The sequence below is a fragment of the Prionailurus bengalensis genome, chromosome E2 (assembly GCF_016509475.1).
Source record: "Prionailurus bengalensis isolate Pbe53 chromosome E2, Fcat_Pben_1.1_paternal_pri, whole genome shotgun sequence".
NCBI lineage: Eukaryota > Metazoa > Chordata > Mammalia > Carnivora > Felidae > Prionailurus > Prionailurus bengalensis.
In genome coordinates, this window is record NC_057352.1 from 57,044,079 (window position 1) to 57,062,403 (window position 18,325).

Here is an 18,325-nt window from a genome sequence, read left to right on the forward strand (position 1 = left end):
TCCTCAGTAATTTTCTCCTACAGCTTTGTTTTCGAAAGTATTAGATTTCTCATCTTTGCACAAAAATCCCCTTAACCCTTGTATGTATCCTTAATTGATCTGGTACAATTCCAATATCCATGATTTATATAAATTCTACTTGAACCAATTAAAATTTTCAGCCTGTGTCCCCTCTTGGGGTAGAGGATATTCACTAGGACTTTACCCAAGCTGCTTAAATAAAATTATTTTGAATATCTGCATAGATTTCTTACACATAATTAAAATTAGTTCAAAAATTAAATAGAAAAATGCCCTCGAAGTCCAGCATGGTTGTGAGCATGCATACATAAGAAAAAAAAATATGCTCTCATTATGTTTGGTGCAAAACACACTTTAAAAGTAAAATTTCGGATCAACAAAGGAAATACTACAGTCCAAGAGGAACAAGCTTTTCAAAGAACATTTGATAACAGTATCAAGATCCTTAATTAATAATCTAGCGAGTCGGAAACTTGAATCTCCCCTTTGATCACTTTTAGAGGGAGCTATAAACACCACATCCAGTCCGTCAAGGGGGAGATGCCACACAGAGCCGTGGAAGTGAAGGCAGGGGAATGTTAACAAAAGGCTAAAAATATCTTTTCCCTGGGAACTCTCCAGGAGCTAGCCCATAATGAGATTCAACTTAGATAAGTGAATAAAGCCAAGAAAACTAACTTGAAATGCAAGTAATTGGTGTCAAAGAGAAATCTGGAATAGTGAGATAGGAAAGAAGTTTGAAGGGAGTAATGGCTGACAAGGATTAAATCGAGGTACTTCGTCCACCTTCTCAAAAGTCTCGGTAAAGGTCTGTTGGGAGCAAATGAAGACCAAGGTCACCAAACTCTCCCCTGATCTAACAAATCTTGTTTAGAATGTCCTACGTGCCAGTAACTGTGCTACACACAGTCCTTTATCTTTTTACTCAAAACAAAAACAAAATGGAGAATGATATCCCGAACACCATTTGTTACATGCGCAAACTGACCTGGGAAGTTGAAATTACTTAATTACACTAATTGTCATGTTACCCGCTTCGCCTAGGGCAGGCTTGGTGTGCACCTGTTTGGGCTTAATAGTTAATAGTAACACCTGCCTTCATTCTAAAAATGTTAAGGTCTGACCCATACTTTCGGGACCACAGTAGCTGCAACAAATTACTACAAATGTGCGACTCCAAACAAATGCAAATTTGTTATCACACGCTTCCATAGGTTAGAGTACAACCCGGACGTCACGGAGCTAAAATCAATGTGCCAGTGGGCCGCCCTTCACTTCTGAAGTCTATGCAGGAGGACACTTGTCTTTTCTAGCATCTAGAGACTGCTCACATTCCTTGCCTGGTGGCCTCCTCCTCCGTTTTCAAAGCCAGTGATGGTTGCTCAAGTCTGTTCTCACCTTCTGGCTCAGACCTTTCCTCTCCTGCTCTCTTAAGGATGCTTGTGATCATATTGGGCCCAACCTGATAATCCAGGCTGATCTCACTGTTTTAAGGTCAGCTGATCAGCAACTTTAATTCTGCTTTGCCATGTAAGTTAGCATAGGCACAGGTTCCAGGGAGTAGGACATAAAGATTTTCGGGAAGACTGTCATCCCACCGGCCACAGATGCTCTAAGGTAGCATATCCCCAAATCGGAAGACAGGCTTTCTGATTCACAGTCTGGTTGTAATTTCAGTGATCACTGAGGATGTCTTCAATGGGAAAGTCTCGTTTGATCTTTGTGACATGTTGGTAGGTGGGGAGGGTGGGAGAATTGCAAACAGAAACTTGGTAAAAATATCTATCAGTGCTTTCTTTATTCAAGGCACTTATGTATAGAAGGAATACCTAGAAAACAGTGTTCTTGCCTTTCAGTTGTCTGTGATCTGACTGGGCCATGAGTATATCCCCCCCCCCCCCACACACACACAGAATGCAGAAGTCTCTATGAGAGGAGCCTATAATAAATGAATATGATACTCTATTAATTAACTATGTAAGAAGTCAGATGCAAAACATAAGGGCAGTTTGAGTTTCATACTAACCATACAACTTAGGAATTCATTTTATCTTGTTCTCTCCTATGACAGGAAACATTATATATTTCCATAGTGGAAAATCTGGTTTTTAAAAATCTTCCAGGGGCAGCTGGGTGTCTCAGCCAGTTAAGTGTCTGACTTCAGTTCAGGTCATGATCTCATGGTTCGTGGGTTCGAGCCCCATGTCCGGCTCTGTGCTGACAGTTTGGAGCCTGGAGCCTGCTTGGGATTCTGTGTCTCCCTCTCTGTCAGCCCCTCCCTGGCTTGCTTAGGCTATCCTTTAAATGTTTATATATCAACCTTGATTTTTGGAGAATATCGTGTTTTATAAAACACATTTTAATACTTATTTAACAAAATGACTTTAGATCTATAACCTAAAAAAAAAAAAAAGATACTGCATTCCATCCATTCTGTCTCTTGAAAATAAATAAATGTTAAAAAAAAATTTTTGTAATCTTCCAACATTCTCAACCTTGAGAGATCATCTATTATAAATAAACTCACAATAGCATCCTTACACAAAAATCTCTGTGGGCTTTTCTATTTCTATGGAAACCTGGAGCCCATCTACCACGCCCTTGAGGTGGGAGAATTGGCTCATGTTCACACAGGACCCTCATGTCTCTACTCTTGGATAAAGTATTTTTGCTTTAAACAGATTATGGGTGATTTGCATACCATGTTCCCTTCCCACTCTATTCACCCTGATCATTTGAGAGGCACATTTATAAGAGGGAAAATTTCTTTCTTTTCTTTTCAGAAAATCCGACGTTCTAGAAGGGAGCATGTTGTAGCTAGGCTAATAGTGTAATATTCCCCAATCTATAGTGTTTTATTTTATTTTTAAAAATTTTTTAATGTTTCTTTATTTTTTCAACGTTTATTTATTTTTGGGACAGAGAGAGACAGAGCATGAACGGGGGAGGGGCAGAGAGAGAGGGAGACACAGAATCGGAAACAGGCTCCAGGCTCTGAGCCATCAGCCCAGAGCCTGACGTGGGGCTCGAACTCACGGACAGTGAGATCGTGACCTGGCTGAAGTCGGACGCTTAACCGACTGCGCCACCCAGGCGCCCCACATGTTTCTTTATTTTTGAGACAGAAGGAGACAGAGCGCCAGAGGGGGAAGGGCAGAGAGAGGGAGACACAGACTTTGAAGCAGGTTCCAGGCTCTGAGCTGTCAGCACAGAGCCCGACATGGGGCTCAGACTCGTGAACCGTGAGATCATGACCTGAGCTGAAGTCGAACGCCTAACCTACTGAGCCACCTAGGTGCCCCTAAGCCTATAGTGTTTTCATAAGTATGTTCATGTTTATCAGGAAAAAATTTATAATAAGCTCATCATATCCCTAAATTCATGGATAGTTTTGCCTTGAATGAGGCAACAATGAAACATAGCAATGTAAAGCTATTTACTATGAAGCAAATAACAAAGAAAATAAAACAAAAATGCAAAGGAAGCCCATGAAAGACCATTTGGCAAATGAGGGCAGAGTGGAAGAAAGCATGAATTTTAGAGTCAGACCTAAGTTTGGATCCCGCTGGATCACAAACTAGCTTTTGCTTATCGACCAGTACTTAATATTTCTCTGAGTTTTGCTGCAGTGGGTGTTTCTACAGGTTGTTTTGAGCCAAATGAGACAATGCATAAAAAGCCCAGACGTGCATTGGACACCACATAAACATTAGTTCCCTTCTTTAAAAGGCAAGTAACTAATTTAACGTAGTTAGGTATTATTTACCACTGTGGTTCTTATTTCATGGATTAAGACTGCACGAAGAGTCACCTGACTGACAGTCCGTGGAGTTCAGACCGACTGTCAGCTCGTACCTGCCAGGGATGGACAGAAAGGACAGATGGCCAGAGCCGAGGCCAAACTTTGGACTCCAGTCTCTTAAAGAGGTACTGCCTCTTCATGCAATCAGTATTAAATCAGCTTTGTGCCATCAGTGTTAAATCAGGTGGCTGTTATGTGCAGACATTGGGTCTCAGCCTTGGGGATTCGCTAATGGTCAAGAACATTCATCACACCTCTGCCTTCATGGGACCAGTCAGAGAGGCAGACGTTAATTGAGTTGTCACACAAATACATATGCTATATTATGGGAAATGCCGTAAAGGAAGGGTACCATACCACGGGACTGTAAACCAGGGACAGGCTAGTTAGTCTGGAGGACTAGGGAAGGATCTTCTTTGCTAGTGATATCTGAGCTGAGATCTGAAGGATAAAGAGGGTCGACCAAGGACAGCAGGTGGGAGGATCGCGTGTGAAAGTACCTGTGCTGGGAAGGAGCAGCATAAATTGGGAAAACGGAAAAAAGATTTGTGTAGTTTGATAATAAGGACAAAGGGCATCTCTTAGGACATGAAATGAGTTTTATCATCTGGCTGGGGCCAGATGATAAAAAGACTTGTCTAAGTAAAGGAATGAGAAACTCCTGAGGGATGTCCATTATGGGGTGACATAAATTAATTAAAAATCTGAAAAGATACCCTGGAAGCCTGTATTAGTCAGTGTTCTCCAGAGAAATAAAAGAGATAAAGAGATAGATAGATAGATAGATAGATAGATATACACACATATACATACATCTTTATACAGAAGGATTTATTATAAGCAATTGGAGGCTGAGAAGTCCCGTGACTTCTGCAAGGCTGGTTCTGCAAGCTGGTTGTGTAATTGAGTCCAAGTCGAAAGGCCTGAGATCCAGGAAAGTCCAATGTGCTGATTGCAGTTCGGGCCTGAAAGCCTGAGAAGGAGGAACACCTGGGCCACAATGACCAGTACTGGGCTCTTGAATGTGACTAACACAATGAAAGAACTAGATTTTTTTTAATTTTATTTATCTTTATTAATTTAAATTTAAATAGCCATATGTGGCTAGTGGCTTCCAAATTGGACAGTGTAGGTTTGTTTTTTAATTTTTAATTTTTTTTTTGAGAGAGAGAGGGAGAGAGGGAGAGAGAGAGAGAGAGAGAGAGAGAGAGAGGATGGATGGGGGAGGGGCAGAGAGAGGGAGACACAGAATCTGAGGCTGGCTCCAGGCTCCCAGCTGTCAGCACAGAGCCCGACGTGGGATTCAAACTCATGCACTGTGAGATCATGACCTGAGCCATAGTCGGATGCTGACTGAGCCACCCAGGCCCCCCTAGACAGTGTCGTTTTAATATGTGACCCTGTTCTATGCCTTCATGTTGCTTCTCTCTAACTGAAATTACTTTACTCCTGTGTTTTACATTGCCTATTACCTGTCTCTTTCATGCCGGAATATCTTGTTGACTGCTAGATTTGTAACACTCAGGGTAGGGACTGACATATATTCATATCTCAATGAACTTTCTGTTAAATTGACTTTCAAATTAATAAATGCCCCTTAAGAGCACTTTGCTATTTTTGAATGCTGTTCCAAAGCACTTAGCTTCTAATGATCTTGCTTTCCACTGAAAAATCCAGAAATCAAACTCTGGGTAGTATGGTAACACAAAATGCTATCAGGTTGTGTGCTGACATTGTTGGTTTTATCAGATTCAGCTGGACGTTTCGTAGTCACCCTAATCAGTTATATCTCCTTAGTTTCTATGTGTCTTTCCCTTATGTTGAGATGGATCTGGAGTCTACCCTCCCAGTTCCAACATTTTGCACACTTGGGGAAATGTGGATTCTGTTCCTCTAGCCTACTTGTGGCTTCCGACACTGCCCAAATCTTGTTCAACGGGGAAGTGTTGGAGAGGGTCATCGAGAGTTCATGAACCAGGTCGTGACCTCCGGTTGACCCGGAAGCCGGATTCAGGCAATCGATCAGAGAGGTTCCTCACGCCTTCCCCGTCCTTGGAAGATAAGGTCTGCCCACCATTCCCACAGTGGGAGCTGTTTTCAAGGATGCAGCTTTGAGAGAGCGATGTGTTGCTGGGCCAATGGATGGTACACTTGATCGAGCCCTGCGAAGGCCTCTGTGTAAACTTTCGGAATTCTGGGGGGCGGTGCAGAGATCTCCCTGTCTTGCAGCTGCCTAAGATAAGCTCCGTAAGTAAGCTCCCTTGCTTGTTAACGTTGCCACCTACCCATCAGGGACCCTCGGTCTCTCCCTGCCCTACGTGTACAAACCAGCAAGAAACTTAGGGTTCAGATCCCAGATATTTGTTGTCTTTAGACATAGGGGTTTTGGTTGAGTAAAAGTCAAGTCTTTGGCTATTCTGGGAGGACAAAAGGTCAGGCCGTCCTTATTACACAAAAGTGCCCCAAGGTTTTGTTTGCTTTCCTTGGTTTAGTAGAATTTGCATAGCGTGTTAAAAAAAAAAAAGCATCAAAGTATAGTTCATTCTCTCTGAGCTCTCTTTTGTGTGCAGATGTGAAAAGCCTCTGCCCATTTATTTGCTAGTGAAAGGATGAATACTACAGAAAAAAGTGAAAAAGAATATTCTGCTCAAGCTTACCTGGGTTCGTTTTTTTTGCTTATCACCTTCAAATTCTGTGCACAGACGTACGTTACACATGCATGATGACCATGCACTTTTGCGTGTTCACGCACGATATTCTAAGGGGTCAACAAGGTTAAATCATGATTTTAGCCAATGGCTGTATTCTCTTATGTCGTAAAAACATTCATTCAACCAGTCCCCCCTGCTTGGGCATTTAGCGGACGCCAGTGGTGATTCATTGTCCTAATCATGAAATAACACTACAGTGAATGTGTTCCTACGGGTAAGTGCCTCCAAACTCAAACCCACCCGGAAGTGGTATCCAGATGGAACAAAGCGTGGGAGCCCTTAATAGCTTTTGTGGAATTTTGCCACATTTCTTTCGAAAGGATGATCGCCGTTTGAAGCACCATCCGGTGGGGTACAACCGTGCTGATTTGTAACAGAAGTGTTTCTCTTCTCCTTTCCTAATTCGGGCTTGTTTTGACAATAGTGCCGATAACGATACGCGTAGCAACAATGGCAGCGGCTAATATTCCTGGGGTATATCATGGGAGAGCATTAGAGTAGGTGCTTTAAAAACATTGTGGGTGATGGTTAAAAATATAAACCCTGGAGGCTGACTTCATGAGGTCAGATCCAGATTCTTCCACTGAACCTCTAATTTGCTTCCATTCCCTGCTTGCCAATGATTCACAGGCTTACTAGGAAGACCAGATGAGTTTATCGAGTAGTAAGCCCGGTAAAGCACTGGATAATGTTGATTCTTATTCCTAATCGTGGGTGGTTCTATTAACATCATTTCACAGGTGACAAAATGAGAGAGTAGGGGTATGGCTCAAGGCCACCTGGCTCGCGAAAAGTGGGGCTTGTTGTACCCGCAGAAGCCCTTTCCCCAAGGTTTGCAACTGCGGGGAAATACTCAGCCTCGTCCAGCACAGGGACCAGCACTGACATCCCGGGAGAAGTTAGTGTTGCCGCCGAGTTAGACCAAGGCAGAATCAGGCACAGAAAAGGAGAGCATAAGGTCACTGTAACTCCCTGGAGATGCCATGATGTAACTCCTTGTTTCCAAGATCAACAATAAAGCTGGGGTTTGGGAGGGGGGGGCGATTATTTTCTTCATCCTTGCAAACTGAAGGTAGTTCTGTATGGAAGTGTTTTGTGGGATTGTGAAATAGCCCCTCGATTACAGGGGCCCTGTGGGCAGCAATCCCGAGGTCTTGTTCGGAACCCGTGCAAATGCCTTCCTTGCCTTGGGAAGGCCCTCTCTAAATATTTACTGACCCGAATTTCTGCTAAACATTGTCATAAACACTTTCAGTTATTTCTTAATGTACTCTGTTCATAACTGCTTAGTCAATTATTTTTATTAGCATAACGTTCCTTTTAAGCATAATGATGTTGGGGAAAAAAACAGAAACATTGTAAGCACATTTTCTCAGCTATGGCTGATTGTGAGTGTTTTCTCTCTTTTCTTTTTCTTTTTTGGACTTCCTTTGCAGATTTGATGAATTAATTGTGAACTTCCCAGGGGGGAACCTAATATGAACTGAAATTTGTCGTTTATTCTATAATGTTGCGGTTCTATTCTAGTTCCAGTGACTACCCATTGAGACCGAAGCTTGAATATTGCCAAGGGCTCCTAAAATTGCTGGCATAACCTACTTTCTCCAGAGAACCTGACTTCAATTTTCATAATGAATTAACGCCTTCTCTCTCCCCCAATTTCTTTGCTCCAATAGCTCTTTGTGGAGACCACTGATGTCAATGGCAAAACTCTCGAGGGGCCGGTTCCTCTGGAAGTCATCGTGATTGACCAGAATGACAACAGACCGATCTTTCGGGAGGGCCCCTACATTGGCCATGTCATGGAAGGATCACCGACAGGTATGTTACATTGGTTTCCATTAGCATACTGGCTTGGGAAGTGGGATACTATATGTGACCTTGGGATGCTAGAGACTATTTTCTTCCTGCTCCGCCTTGTGATATACATCAGCACTGCCCGGTTATTTCCCTGGGTGGAAGCAAGCCCTGGAAATCTGGAACTCAGAACATGCCTGGGGTGTTGCAGGCTGTGAAAATCTCTCTCCTCGTCTCTGAAAGCGACCTTCCAAGGATCTTGCAAGGCTGTGTGAATAGATCTAGCTCACCCTTGTGACGGCCCAAGGTTGAACTCTGTGGGATGGCAGGCCTTTGAAGAAAATTAAGGTCCCCACCCCAGGCTCCTCAGTCATTCCTTTTCGTAATTGTCTTTTAATAAGAACCATTTTGGAAAAAACAGGTACGACTTTTTTTTTTTCCCCCTCCTTTTCCTTACACAAGGTGCATGGAGAAACCTTGTGGCCTCAGTCACAGGGCCAAAGGCAAGACATTTTATTTCTCTCTGGAAATACAGGCACCTACGTTATGGAAATCACAGGGTTACTACAGAGCTCCTGTTATCTTTTTTCCACACTTAACCTTCCAGGGAAGGTGTTAGAATTTAGAGCTCCGTTTTTTTGGCACAAGAGATACGAATAAATGCATTCTGTGACCAGCAGCAGAAGTCACTGCTGAGTAGGATGCTTGAGAAAGTCGAGAGCAAAGTCGAAAAGCCCCTGTTACGAGACTAGACTTTGATTGTAAGTCTTAAAATTCACCAGAATGAGTACATACCATATGAAGACTGTGTCTGTGGCTGTGTCTGGATGGTGCCCCTAGAAGTGATTCAGTGGGGCAGACGGGAAACAAGAGCCCCAGCACTGCTTCCCCGGGTTCTGTTTTTCCCCTTCACTGACTTGATGGGATGTTATCAGTAACTGGTAGACCGAGGAGGCTCTGCAAGCGTCGTCATGGTAACCTGCCTAGACTACCCCTGAGTCATTGTATGCAAGGCACCTAAACCTGTCTCCCCGGCTCTGGGCACTTTATCTGCTCCCCAGGGGCAGGAGCCGAGCTCCCCTCCTGCGACTTGAATGCAGTCTATAAAAAGGAGCTAGAGGGCATTTGGGGGAGCCCACGAGGCAGGAGGGTAATAACAGGCCTGGAATGATGGTGGAGGTGGGTCAGATCATTTTCAGGCAGACCTTTCCAGTAACACCACTCCTCTTCTCTTCTTTTTTTGTTGTTTATTTATTGATTGATTTTTAAGAGAGAGAGAGAGAGAGAGATCCCAAGCAGGCTCTGCACTGTCAGCACAGAGCCCAACGCAGGGCTCGATCCCACAAACCATGAGATCATGACCAAAACCTAAACGAAGAGCCTGACGCTTAACCGCCTGAGCCACCCAGACACCCTCGTAGGCTCCTTTTAATGGAAGGGTGGCCTCTTGTAAGAGAGAGCCTGGGATTTGGGTTTAACGTTCACAGATCTCTTAAACAAGCTGATGTGCAGGTCGAGTTAAGGGAACTGATAGGGAAAGCTGTTAAAGAGGTTAGAGTTTGAGCAGAGCAGGAAAATGATTCCCAGTTTCCGTCTGTGAGCGACTGGAATTTGGGCCGGCCCTGGAAAGTGTTCTAAATGTAAATGACAGCGCTTCTGTCGGAGGCGGCTGTGCGCGTGTGCGTGTCTTTGTATATTATGTGTGTGTATGATTAGACGCCGTCCAATTTTCCTCCCGCTGTGCCCTTCCTTAAAGTTTCAGGAAGAATTTCAAGTTTTATTGCTTTATATACATGTCATAGTTTCAAAGAAAAATGGAATCTTTTACGTACACTGAATTTCTTAAAGCACAAAGCAATTTGGTTAGGATGGACGGATCTCCAAGCAAAACATAAAGCACTTCCAACCTCTACTACTGTTTGGGATCATCCTCTAAAAACACATAAAGACTCGGAGGTCTATGTGACTTCTTCCAGCTGTGCAGAATTTGGCCTGAATCATTGTTTTTCTTTTTCAGCCCCCTGTGGGTTTGACTAGAAAGCAGGAGTTGAAATAGAGTCAGTCAAAGTTGGGGGTCAAGAATGGGGAGACGTGGTGGAAAACTTCGAGAGGAAAAATCCTTTAGATGGCTCAGCACCTCCCAAGAGAGCTCAGGCAGGATGGCCCCTAAAGCCCCCCTGAGTACGGTGGGAATCTGGGAAAGGAACCACTTACAGGTTCTGACCATGAACCCTGACAGGCTGTAGAGATGCTGGCCTGTCTGATTTCAGTAATGCCCTGCCCCTTTGTGCTTGGTGGAATCCTGTGTGTCGTAGACCCCATGGCAGATGGGTTGTACAGAAGGGGACACTGACCCTGGAATGAGTTGAGTGACTTTGCCGTAGTCACATAAATGATAGATGGGAGCCAGTGTCGGTGCTCAGTCTGTCTCCCCGACCTTCAAACCATGAGCTCTTTCAAGTGTCCCGCAAACCTCATGGTGAGAACGGCCATCACACTGTCATAGCATTGGGTTGAGCACTTACTGTGCCCCCTTAGGGCATTCTAGCAGTTCCTCCACTACCCCGTTTTCTACCCTGAGGGGTGGATACCACTCTCGCCATCACACATCTGAAAAAAATGAATCTCAGGTCCAAAGTCACATGGCTGGCTGGTGAGCCAGAATCTGTGTCTCTGGCCTGAAACACGGGCTCTTTCCCGCGTATGACTTGGACGTGACCCCTCCCCACCCCCCACCCCCGTCCCTCACATTCTTGACCATGAGCCCTTTGCAGTCCCAGCAGGGGGGAGGTATTTGCTCTATCAGAGGAACTGATATAGCTCCCGATGGAAAGTAACAAGCTCTTGTGACCAAACGTGGACCTCACGGAATCCCTTTTGGTGTAACGTGTGCTCTTACTCAGTCTCTAGGGTTAAACCGTGCTGCCCGTGGGCCATGTTGTCACTCAGGTTGCTTTCTTCTGAGTTCAGGTCATCAGGGCCAGCTTCGTGGGGTGTGACCGGCACGGCCTCAGGGCCCCACGCTCAGGCTCTGCTGTCACCACCTTAAAATTATTAGTAGGTGTTGGACAAGGGTCCCCTTTGCATTTTCCTTTTGTACCCAGCCTCTCCCCCCAAAATTGTGTCACTGGTCCTGAGCATGGCCCTGTGGCCCAGAGCTCATGGGATACTCCCCCCAGCTCCTTAGCCAGGTGAGACCTTGGGCAGCTTCCTGAACCTTCTAGAAGCCTCCGTCACCTTGTCTGTAGATGGGGTGGGTGCGTAATAAATAATACCTACCCTAGAGAAGCGTGTGCACTGATAAAATGGGACACTGAGCTTCACTCAGCGCTTGCAACATAACAAATGGGTAAGAAATGCTAGAGTATCGTTAATGCTGCGATGATTCTTATTATTCCTGCAGCGTACCCTTTAGGGAAGGTAAGGCAAAGAGACATGCAGTTTGTGTGAAGGAACATTCATCTCCCAACAAACCAAGCATCATTTTCATGTTCCAGTGTACCTGGATATGCCATCGACACCAATCTGTCATGGAGGAAGGTCACCCATATTTATCTGGGTGTGCAGACAGGAGACCATTTCCAACTGCTCAGCACTAAACTCCAGGGTATTGTTTTGGGGAATCAGTACTGGATGAGGAAAGATCATCAGAAAATAATGGTCTTTGAACTTCGCAAATTATGAGCTATTCCTTTCGTGGAGCCACAAGGCATTGATTTATGGGACCCAAGCCCGGGCCCGGCTGTTCTGTGGGGCCAGCCAGAGCTCTGCGCGAGCCTGGTTTTCTGAATGCCCAGGGCATGCCAAGATCTCGTGAGTGGGGATAGAGGGCTGGGACCCTTGAAGTTCCTGGAGGGCACACTTGCCAGGGCCCCCAGTGCCTAGTGGTACCAACTCTCCCCTGTTTTGCCACCAGTAGTGTTCTGGGCACCTTTGAGAAGAGCCAACCACGAGACCCTGAGATGAGGATTGAGGGCTTGGGGTTGACCTGAGGTGCAGGACAGCAGGGGAGGAGTGTTCCAGGTAAGGGAAGTTGGCCAACTCGAGGTGCCCCCTGAAGCCAGCTACCAGGGTGGGCAATTGTGAGCTTGAAGCTTTAGGTTGGGGGGCCCTGTAAAATGCATAAAACACACACATTAGAGTCATTCCCACCCAGGGGCCCGGTTAGTACGCATCCCCACACGCCCATCAGATATTGGTCACGAACTATACCCAGAGGGACTTTAATTCCCAGGCCCCTTTGGCCACTCATGAACATGGGCAAACCAGGTTCCAGAAGCTCAGGGGCAGCCTTCCAACCAACAAGATACGGGAGCTGGCTGTTGAGCTGGCCTCAGCTATGTTCCTCCCTCCATGCTTTCGGCCACCCTGAACATGCCCAATGAGTGGGGGCGGCCCGGAGAACGGCACCCACCCCTGGCCAGAAGGATCGGCTTTGAGGGATGTCGGCGGAGGGAGGTAATGGGAAGAATTCGCTTAGTCCCTAAAAGACACGACCAAGGAGGACAAATGATGTTGACCTTTCTCTTTAATTAGGGGTCAGGGCCTGGAGGTGCGTGTTCTGACTCCTGAGACAAAACTGGGGCTGAGATGTGTCTTCCTGGCAGTTGAACAAGCGTAGAGATTAGCAGCTACATCCCCCTCTGACTTGTGAGAGCGCCAGTGCCCTTGCCCGCCCTGGGGCTTCCTCTCCTCCCTCTTTCGTTGCTTTTCTCGCCATCCAGTATTGTTACTGAGCACCTACTGTGTGCCAGCATCATTCTTAGCTCTGAGGGTACAGCTGCAGACCCGTCAGGCGCTGCTCTTTCCCTCCGGGTTGGCACAGCCAGGTAGGGGGCCTGGCTACAAGTACGAACTGAAACGTGGGAAGCTCCGTGGATGCTTATTCCAGAGGGGCGCAGGCCAGCCTCCCCGAAGAGGGCTTTGTCAGTTATTTTTCCTCTGGGGTCCACCTGAGTTTCTGTTATTTGAGGCTCAGTTACCTTTATTTAAATCTCGTGTAATGTTCATTTTTGAGAGAAGGAGACAGAGACAGAGTGTGAGCAGGGCAGGGGCAGAGCGAGAGAGAGACACAGAATCCGAAGCAGCCTCCAGGCTCTGAGCTGTCAGCACAGAGCCCGACACGGGGCTCGAACTCATGAACTGAGAGATCATGACCCGAGCTGTAGTTGGACACTGAACCGACGGAGCCACCCAGGTGCCCCTCAGTTACTTTTATTTTTTAAAAATCCAGGGGCACCTGGGTCGCTCCGTCGGTTAAGCGTCCCACTCTTGATTTTTGTCTCAGGTCGTGATCTCGTGGTTTGTGGCATCGAGCCCCACAGCGGGCTCTGTGCTGATGGTACGGAGCCTGCTCAGGATTCTCTTTCTCTCTCTCACTCTCTGCCCCTCCCCTGTTCTTTCTCACACACTCCCTTTCTCTAAAATAAATAAACTACAAAAAGAATTTTGTTTGAAACCTAACTGTGACAGACATGAGGAAAAACATCTCATCAATTGGCCTTTGGAGCAGATGTCTGTCCTGAGAGCTCCGCTCCGCTCGACAGTTGGTGTTTCCCAAACAGCTTGGGCTACAGCAAGGTGGTTTTGATATCTGATAGTGGGTATCTGAGACCTGGCTCAGTGCAAATCCTCAGCTTGTCGGTATGAGCTGGTGGTAAAGCCCCTTCTGGCCCCCTGTTCATATGCCGTAGTGAGTGCCATGTGGCTTCTCTGTCCGCCAAACTGTCATGTTGTCCTTCATTGGTATTTTCGGACTTTCACTTGGTGAGTTCTCCCAGCCTCAACTACCCCAGCCAATCCTATGGGCTCTGGAATATTGGGCTTGTGACTATTTGGATTTTTTGCTTGTTTTCTTAAGGCGATGTGTTTCTTTAAAAAAACAAAACAAAGCAATTCAGCTTTTGTTCAGTATTTTTTTTTTAAGTAAAAAAGTCCAGTCACCCTCAAATCTCACCATCCAGAGAACAGCACAGCTTCCATGTTGGTGAGCATAGTTCCAGGGCTCTGTCTGGGCATGTCTACACACAGGGATGCTCGACACAATTTTGTAGAAACGGAGCCGTGCGTTCCTCTCTGTAACCCACTTTCTTCCCTCCACAGGGTCCTATGGACTTCTTCGTAAATCAATAAATGTCAGGCTGCGTCGTTGTTTTAAACAGCCACTGTCTGGATCTGCCATCATCTAGTTAACCATTCTCTATTGATTTAAGTTCCTCCACTCTTCCATGCTGATAATCAGATTTTCGGGAGAGAACGTGTCTCTTCCTCTGCGCATGACAATTCTCGAGGATAAACCCATTGAAGTGGGATGGACAGGATAGAGGATGTGCTCGTGACATTTGGGTGTATGTTAGGGTGATGCTTCTAATCACAGGATCATCTCTGTATCTTGGCCAAGCTCATGCATGAGGGTACAATGCTAGTCTTTCCTTTTGCATTTGAACATGCTGGTGGGCATTTTTGTTTATTTGCTTTTCTGGATTATACCCAACATCTCCAAGCTTCAGTGGTCACTTCATTGGCTCTATCAGTAGGTCCTGAGCTACTCTGCTCTAGAACCCTCCCTGGTTTCTGTGTTCAAGGAAGAGGACTAAAATTGTGGATCCTGTTCTCTCTCCTGGAGCTGCCATTGGAGTCTTAGCTGAGGGAAGGTTCCCGGAAAAGATGTCATTAATGTGCTGCAGTGTCGTTCAGATGGCATCAGGCAGCCCTTGAATTATGGCACAGATCACTCTGGTGCAGTTGACCGTAAAACAAAATTTATGAGTTATATAATCCAATCGGAGACATCTTCCCAAAGGGCAGCTTCTAGAAATAAAGTGTATCAAAAGAGTTGAGTTATCTGAACCTTGCTAGCTACTCAAGAAACTGAATCCTGTCAAGTTGCTCCTAACCATGTCTGGGGAGCCCTGGTGATCTCTTACAGGGGCTCCAAACCAAGCCCATCAACAACCTCGTTGCAGCCACTAAGTTTTCCCTCCTTTATGCCCGGGCCCCTCTCTGATGGACACCACTGCACATATTAGACCCAGTGCTGCGGGTCCGCTGGAGCCTTCAGGATACCGTAAGGCCATGTGAGACACAGGAGAATGCCTGGACCCCTTCATTCTGTCACAAGCATACCCAACCACTAACATTGTGTGTCTCATCTTTAATGTGGGCAACTTTGAAAACCACTCTTTGCGTTTTTATTCCTAGCCCTCTCTCCACCTAATTTCCTGTATGAGTCCATGGGGTTGGAGACCAGTTCAAGAGGCAGACCCCGCTTTGTTTCTTGAGTCACAATTCTCTCTAATAAGGAAGGCTTTGCTTTGTTCCTGGCCACCCTTGGGTGTCTGTCTCCCCACTTCCAGCCCCCCATACTCCATCTACTTCACATCAGATCTGCACACTCTAGGCACTGAGGATAACCTGGCGAACTGGAGGGATCTGGCTTCCCTGGCCATGGCGCTCATATCCTCGTAAAAACAAACACTCGCCAGTCATGCCCCACTGATTCATTGGATGTACTTCCGACTTGAGCTGGGAGTCCTCCTCACCCCACTCTACATTTGAGAGAGACCTATGACATCAGTGATGCAAAATACAATTACAAATTTAATAAAGAAATAATACTTGGAAGGGAAGGGAGGGGAAAGAAGCCTCAATAGCTTCAGAAACTTAGGGATCATTCCACGACCTTGAGCAAGAATAAATCTGACCAGAGTTTTTGGCCAAAATGAAAATTGGGTGAAAGTTGAGAACTGCAAAATAAAAATGAGAGTGTCTTTGAGTTTTTATGGCAAAGACCGTGGGGAACGCCACAGCCTTGAAATCCAACCCTCATACCGAAGGATTCGCTCAGAATAGCCCAGGACTTTTTAGTGCTACAGATGAGTAAAGCCGAGGAACACATCCACAAGCGCATTAAATAGTTACAATTTCAGAGAAGCTCTTTCTTCAGAGTCATTCCTGCTGACGATTTTCTTCAGCTAAACCATTCAACAAGTATTTATTGGGCAGCTTCTATGAATCAGATATGGTCTAGGTGCTAGTGATAGAGTAGTGGCCAAGAATATTCAGGATTCTATCTTGAGACATTTGCATTTTACTGGGAAGAGAAGAGTAATTAACAAGGAGACCAAGAAGATCATTTAAGTAATTTGGATAAAAAAAAAAAAAAGACAAGATGAGGTGATAGAATGAAGGTGAGGTCAAGCAAGGACTCTCTCACGAGACAACATTTGACCTGAGACCACTGAAAACAAAAGAGCCCACCATGTAAAGGTATCGACCCGGCATGTTCCAGGCAGAGGGATCAGAAAGTAGAAAGGTCTGAGGCAGGAAGGACAGATGGAGGGACAGAAAAGAGACCAGTATGGTGGAAGAATGTCAGCAAGAAAACTGGCAGTTGAGTTCAAGGAGATAGGGAAGCATGAGATCAGAACACAAGTCACCAACCTTGGGCCATGAGCCAAAGCTGTCCCGCTGCCTGCTTTGTTTTTTTAATAAAACTTTATTGGAACACAACTGTGCCCATTTGTTTCAGCCTTTGACTATGGCTGTTTTCATGAGCTGCTGTTAGACTTGAAAAGTTGAGACACAGATGATATGTCCCACAAAGTCAAATAAATAAATCAGAGAGAATCCCAAGCAGGCTCTGCACTGTCAGTACAGAGCCCGACATGGGCTGAATCCCACAAACTGCTGAGATCATGACTTGAGCTGAAATCAAGAGTTAGATACTTAATGGGCTGAGCCACCCAGGCGCCCCAGGTATATTTTTAAAAAATGGAACATATTCAAAATATTTTAAGGAGCTCCTGGGTGGCTCAGTCGGTTAAGTGTCCACCTTTGGCTCAGGTCATAATTTCATGGTTCGTGAGTTTGAGCCCCTCATCGGGCTCTCTGCTGTCAGTGCAAAGCCAGCTTCGGACCCTCTGTCCCCCTCTCTCTTCCCCTACCCTTCCCCCTCAAAAAAATAAACATTTAAAAAAATAAATACAATATTTTTACATATTTTAAAACATATATAATTTTTTTACTTCGACCTTTACAGGAAAGGTTTATAGAACCCTGGATTGGAGCTCCATAAGTTTTGGTTATATTTTAAATTTAGTGGTGGTTTAAGGAGGACAGTGGCAAAAATATGATTTTACTGTTACAAGAGGACCTGAGCTAGTCCATGTAGAACAAGCCGTCAGTCAACCAGGAGTATTTCAGCATTCCAGACTCGAGGGCACAGTGGCCTGGATGGGGTGGGCACAGTAGAGGTGGAGAGGTCACGTAAGATTTTGTGGTGAGCCCGTGATGGATGGGGGAATGCTAAATATTGATTCATTTTATGGTACTGGATTACTATAACTGATGCCATCTATGCATTGAGGAATTATGGTATTAGTATAAACCTTAATAGGTTGATAAATTTTCTGAAAGTACGAACTAGATTTTACCTTCAGTGTTCTTTCTAAAGCGTAAGCTCAAGACCAGGGGGACCAGATTATCTTCTCTTTCTCCCTTTCCCTCACTTAGCAGAGTTCCAGACACACAGTAGCCACTCATGTACATTTCATGCAATGAACAAATAGCCCCAAATGGCGGAAAGTGTGAGTCACTACAAGCTTCCCTTTTTATTTGATTTCTAAATAAACATTGTCTTTATTGGCAATTTCTTCATTACTCCAACAAATATTTCTGGAGTGCCTGTTAGGTATGAGAATATGCTGCTGCTCAGGAAGCGTGACGTTGGAACGGGGGTGCACGGAACCAACACAGACCCTGACTCCATAGAGTCTGCAGACCCCCGCACAGGAGAAAAAGGCAGGAGCCCCTGGGAGCATCTCCTTAGGAATGAGGGAGGGAGATGGTCCCTGCCCCTGGTTAAGGAAGCAGTGCAAGCCAAGCCGCCAGGGTAATTTTTCTAGCACTGGATACTGGTCTAGGTTCTGCACTTGTCTCTCGATGAAATCCTCCCAGTCCTTTTTCAACTGAGGAAGCAGAAGTTCAGGGAGGT

At 45.5% G+C, this 18,325-nt stretch overlaps 1 protein-coding gene across 1 annotated transcript in view; it reads left to right on the forward strand.

The window, feature by feature from the left end:
* Nucleotides 1–18,325, forward strand: part of CDH13 (cadherin 13) — a 1,034,159-nt gene that overhangs the window by 637,151 nt on the left and 378,683 nt on the right. The window contains exon 6 of the mRNA XM_043599762.1: nt 8,211–8,355. Coding sequence (XP_043455697.1) covers nt 8,211–8,355 — 145 coding nt within the window. The remainder of the gene's footprint in view (nt 1–8,210; nt 8,356–18,325) is intronic.